The sequence below is a fragment of the Tetrahymena thermophila genome (assembly GCF_000189635.1).
Source record: "Tetrahymena thermophila SB210 genomic scaffold scf_8254574, whole genome shotgun sequence".
In the NCBI taxonomy this organism is placed as follows: domain Eukaryota; phylum Ciliophora; class Oligohymenophorea; order Hymenostomatida; family Tetrahymenidae; genus Tetrahymena; species Tetrahymena thermophila.
The window spans coordinates 5,211-10,372 of record NW_002476345.1 but is presented as its reverse complement, the minus strand read 5'-3'; the positions used below and the strand labels follow the sequence as shown (position 1 = coordinate 10,372).

The following is a 5,162-nucleotide window of genomic DNA, read 5'->3' as shown; positions in this document are numbered from 1 at the left end:
ATGGTTTATAAATTAAATAAAATATGAGGGTTTTTTTTGGTTTTTTTTTTTAAGAATAGAATTTAGAAATAGAACATATAATATGTATGAATGAATTAATTAATGAATTGTATGTTAAATACTGAATTATTTGAATGGATTATGATTATATTTATTTTTTTGTATAGGGGAGGTTTAGATTAAAGTTATTAAAGTTTTGAAAGGTTAAAAAGTATTGAAAACCTGACCTAGCTTTTACTATTGCAAAAGTATAATTCTAACTCAGTAAAGTTATAATTTAATTTAGGCTCATCAAAATTTAAAGATTAGGCTGGTCTTTTTATTCTGAGTACCTAATTTTAGATTATGTGATGGTAAATAGTAATACTAGAAGGTTCGCTGTTTGGGGTGAAAGATTAAAGTTTTAGAATGGAAAGGGTGAAGTTTTAGGATGAAGGTTTTGAATATCAAGCACTTTTGAGAAGATAGAGAAATTGTGAGACTGAGATAAAAAGTGAGATTGATTATGAAAAAGGGTGAAGGAGGCATATCAATTGATTGGGTCATTTGCTCAATTAAATTAAATCAAATTTATCGCTATCACTTTAGAGTTTTTCTGGATAAAATTTATTTAAAAATCCAAGGGTTTCTAAGTAGTATCCAAAATATTCTTGTTAGTTTTCTGTTTAGTTTGTTTAGCAACTACTGCACTAACAGTCAGACTAAGACTTGGATTTATGGTTGCCGTTTGCCTTTTTCTTCAACATCTTTTTTCCTACAGTTGGTGAATTTTTTTTGCAAATTTTCTTCTTGATAAGGAGCTCTTATGCGTTATTACGCATAGTTTTTAATTGCTTTTGGTACTTAATTTTGATTTTGATATCAAAAACTAGTAATTCATGGTCAACAGCGCTGCATTAAATTTAGTCTCCTTATGAAAGATTGTACTTTTTTAAGGTAACAGTAATTGGTACTTAAAAGTTATCAGATGTGTATAATGTTAAACTGATTTTCTGATTTTTTAAAGACTAAGAAGACTACAAATCAACTTCACTTGATTTCTCTATTTCTAAAGAATTAAGAAGTAAATGACCTTATGAATCAAACATTTCGATTATACCTTTTCTCAAAATTTAATTGTAGAAAAGGTTATCAGCTGCTGATTCATTGTACAATATTTTAACTAGCTTAGGGGAATAGATCATTTAAGTTATTTCTTTAGAGAGGCTCTTTGGGTTGAAAGCTTTTATTTAAGCAAAAACAAAAGATTTTGTTGATCCATTAGCATTTACAATTTCTCTCATGATATTCTTTGCCTTTTTTAAGGATAATTAATAATTTTCATAAAAAGCTTATTAATTAATTTAGTTTTGCAATTATTAAGCTTCGTTGGATTTTTTCGATACAGATTCTAATATATTTTCAATCATTTGAATGCGGTTTTCAAATTTTTAACTTTCTTCTTCTCTCATTTAGTTAGAGATTAATAACTTCTTCTCTTTCAAGGATTAAATAATTTAGGCGGCTTCATATATTTAAGTTGGGTAGCTGTCCTCTTTTTGTCCCAATGAAACGTAGAAACATCCATTCTCAGATTAATCTTTTTCAATTTAGATGCATTTTTTCCATGTGTTAATTTAGGAATTATTAAAATCAACTTAGTTTCCAGCATTTATTTATAATAAACTCTCTAATTGGTTAAATTCAATGAGATAATCACCTGGAATCAAATGAGCTTAAGAGGCGATTTAGAATGAAGGGCTGGAATAATTAACTTTAGTTTCGTCTGAAACAGTAAGACATTCTGATTCAATTTCCATTTAATTTATTTTAGTAAAGCCAAACTAAGCCATCTCTACTTCTCTGCTTGAATCAGAAGAATAGTGAGATTAGTTGGAGGCAAAACTGCTTCTTAATTGAGATCCTGATTCAGGGGAACTTAAGTTTTCTTGTAGTTGATTTATGTTCTTTTAAGCGCAGAAACTAGTTAATCCAGTGTTGAGGTCATCAGAAATTTATGCTATGCTTGTTTCAGAGCCATAAAATAGTTTAGGGTTGATTTAAATATTTAGTTAGTTATCTATCTAGCTGTATGATTAGATATCTTAATTAGATTAGAAAAAGTAGTTTGAATTATTAAAGCTGCTCATTTTGTTTTTAATGATTTTTTTATTATTAGTTATTATTTTGAAATTTATTTGATTTCTTTTTGATAATTTATTGTTTATATTCTTTTGTATTAGAAACAAATTGGATTTATAAAGAAAGAAATTAATTAAATAATAATTTTTCCATCACTGGACGTGATTGATTTACCAGGCAGGAGTTTGTAATCCCATGAATAAATACATTGACTTATTTCAGATTACAATAAAAATAATTTGTAATTTCTGAATAAGATAACTTAGTTAATGAAGTTAACAATATCTATCTAATTAAAAACACTTTTGTTTCTTTTTTGCATGGTAATTATTGATACGAATTCTAACCTTAAAATTTTTTTATTTTGTTTTAAACTTTCTTTTAATTAGTATTTAGCATATTTTCTATAAAAAACGAAACAAAGTTAGTTTAAGGATAAAATAAAAAGAGTTACGCCACAAATTATAATATTCGTTCAGCCTAACATGTTTAAATTTAAACCAGCCATTTATTTTTATAATAATTATTTATTGTTATTTTATCCATACTTTTACGATTAAATTTGATTAAAATCAAAAAAAAAGTAAAGCAAGCAGGATTTGTAATACCTTAAATAAGCTTAAACTAGTAATTATTATGAAAATTTAATCTCCAGTAAAACCTTATATTATATAGGCCTGGTTGCAAATTCAATAACTAAAGCTTATAATAGTATAATTATTTTCAAATATGCTCTTGAAAGTGAATTAGTGTTGTTTTTTTATTGATTTTATGATATTTACAAAAATTTCTAGTGAAGGAACATTTTTAAAAAAGATTACTTCTTGAATAAATTTAATAAATCATCTCAATTAAATACTTAAAACTAATAATTTATTATTTATTTTTTCATTTTTAATAATGGTTATGATCTTTCTATAATAACAAAATTCATCTATAAAATCAACTTAAATATAGAACTTCTAAAGTTACATTGTATTATTTTAATGACGTATATTTATTTTAATATATTTTGTTAAAAAATAAATAATTTTCAAGCATCTTTGTGGTATTTTTAATGATTAATATCAACTGTTTTTTAATTATTATTCAAGCCTGATTTATCTAAGGATAATTAAATATAAAAATTTTAACTTTTCACTCACTTATTCTTTAACTGATTCACATTATAGTTTTTTTATCAATTAGCGATATCACTTGCCATAATCTTTAATTATTTTTTTATTTTTCAATTTATGGAAACACTAGTAATAATTTCTTTTCAATTTTTTTTCACCTTCCTTGAAAATGCGTTATTATCTTCAATAAATAAACTGCATTTACTTTATATTTTTTAAATTGAGGATAAAATCATATCTACTTTTCAATCAAACATTTTTTAATATCAAAACTTCTAACTATGTATGATATGATTTCAATACAAATTATTTTTACTAAATGTCTATAAATTTTTTTTCTTCTTTACCAGATATAAAAGAATTTAAATATTTTCAATAAATAAACTATGCTTAATATTTTTAAATTGAGAAGAAAATTATAATTTATATAAAGTATTATTTTCAACCATAAATTTTTTAATCTAATAACTTCTAACTATAAGCTATTGCTTTAATACAATTTATTTTTACTATACATATTTTATTTACATGCTAATTAATATTTTTAACAAAGTAATAACTCATTCTTTTTTTACAAAATTCTTTTTAAAATAATTGCATTCATTAGATTACATTTCTAAAAGCTAGGTGTTACTATAGCTACAAAAACTGAAGAATACTATAATCATAATATAACAAACATCAAGTAAACTTAATAATCTTTTAATCTACTTTAAAAAATGTATCCAGATAAAATTTGATGATTTTATTTATTTTTGTGCAAAATCAAAAAGAATGTATGTTGAATATATTTTACTTTTTTATCCTAAATCCATATGCTTTCCTTATTTCATTTTGATAAAATTTTTTTGCTCTTTTAGATTTAAATTACAAATCATGAAAAAAAAGCTAAAAAGTAGTTAGTAAGAATGACTTTTAATAAATTATGAGACAATTAAAAAATGTAAAAAATACCAACCTAAATAAATAGCAAGAATGTTTGTGAATTAATTATTTTATTTTTCAAATTTGGAATATAGTTACATTATATCCTTCATTTATTTTTATTAAATTTAGACATTCATGAATATTATTTACAAATTATAAAAGAATTCTATATTTGATTTGCCTGATAAACTAAATTTCAAGTTTTATTATCTATATAATAATAAATTATGAAAATCAATCAGTTTAGAAATTATATTTTAACAGCAAACATTATAACCAATCTCTTGAATTTAATTATAAAGTGAAATTTATCTGTCTAGGCTGAGCACTCTCCTGACTAGTTGATTTAAATTATATAAAAAACAAACATTCATATAAAAATGTAAATATTAATTTCATCAACAGTATCTCTTTTTTATTTGTGGATTGAAAACTAAATTTTATGTGTAAAATTTTCTCATCCGCCCAAAGTAAAATTTAATCTACAAATCAATATTGCTTAATTGAAATTTCATAATAATAATTGTATTGTAAATAAATAAATGACCAATTTTATTATATATATGTAAAAAATGTTTTTCTGTGAAATTATACCTATTATAAATTTAAATTTAATATATTTTAAATACTGTAAATAATTTTTAATATATAATGATCTTTTCACAGATGTAGCTTATTTAAATACATAAAATCAATTTTCCATAATTGAAAAACCAGGATATAAGTGACTTGGTCTTAAAATATGAGAAATTGCAGTAAAATTTTAGTAATACTAAAATTATTGCAGCTTTAAATGAAAATATTTAAAACAAGAATTATTCATAATATTTGCTTAGATTAGTGATTAATTAGTTATTTCTACAATTTTAAATTGTTAAACATCCTATGAAATGATGTCTTTATTTAAATAAACATTCTAATATCTGTCAAAATATATTCAAATTAAATTATCTTGATATATTTAATACCATTTAAATTTTGTGAATCAATAAAATA

The 5,162-nt window shown here is 22.6% G+C and overlaps 2 protein-coding genes across 2 annotated transcripts in view; both read right to left on the bottom strand. All coding sequences in view use genetic code 6, as the record gives it.

The window, feature by feature from the left end:
* Positions 1-542: 542 nt before the first annotated feature.
* On the bottom strand, positions 543-2,129 carry TTHERM_01196970 (hypothetical protein; the record flags this gene model as incomplete). The annotated part of the gene is made up of 1 exon (XM_001020264.1): positions 543-2,129. The coding sequence occupies one exon, from the start codon at positions 2,127-2,129 to the stop codon at positions 543-545; it is 1,587 nt and encodes a 528-aa protein (XP_001020264.1).
* Positions 2,130-4,857: 2,728 nt separating this feature from the next.
* The window catches only part of TTHERM_01195970 (transmembrane protein, putative), a gene marked incomplete at both ends in the record, with an annotated part of 466 nt that continues 161 nt past the window's right edge, over positions 4,858-5,162 (bottom strand). The window contains 2 exons of the mRNA XM_001020263.3: positions 4,858-4,953; positions 5,135-5,162. The exon at positions 5,135-5,162 is cut by the window's right edge and continues 161 nt beyond it. Coding sequence (XP_001020263.3) covers positions 4,858-4,953; positions 5,135-5,162 — 124 coding nt within the window. The remainder of the gene's footprint in view (positions 4,954-5,134) is intronic.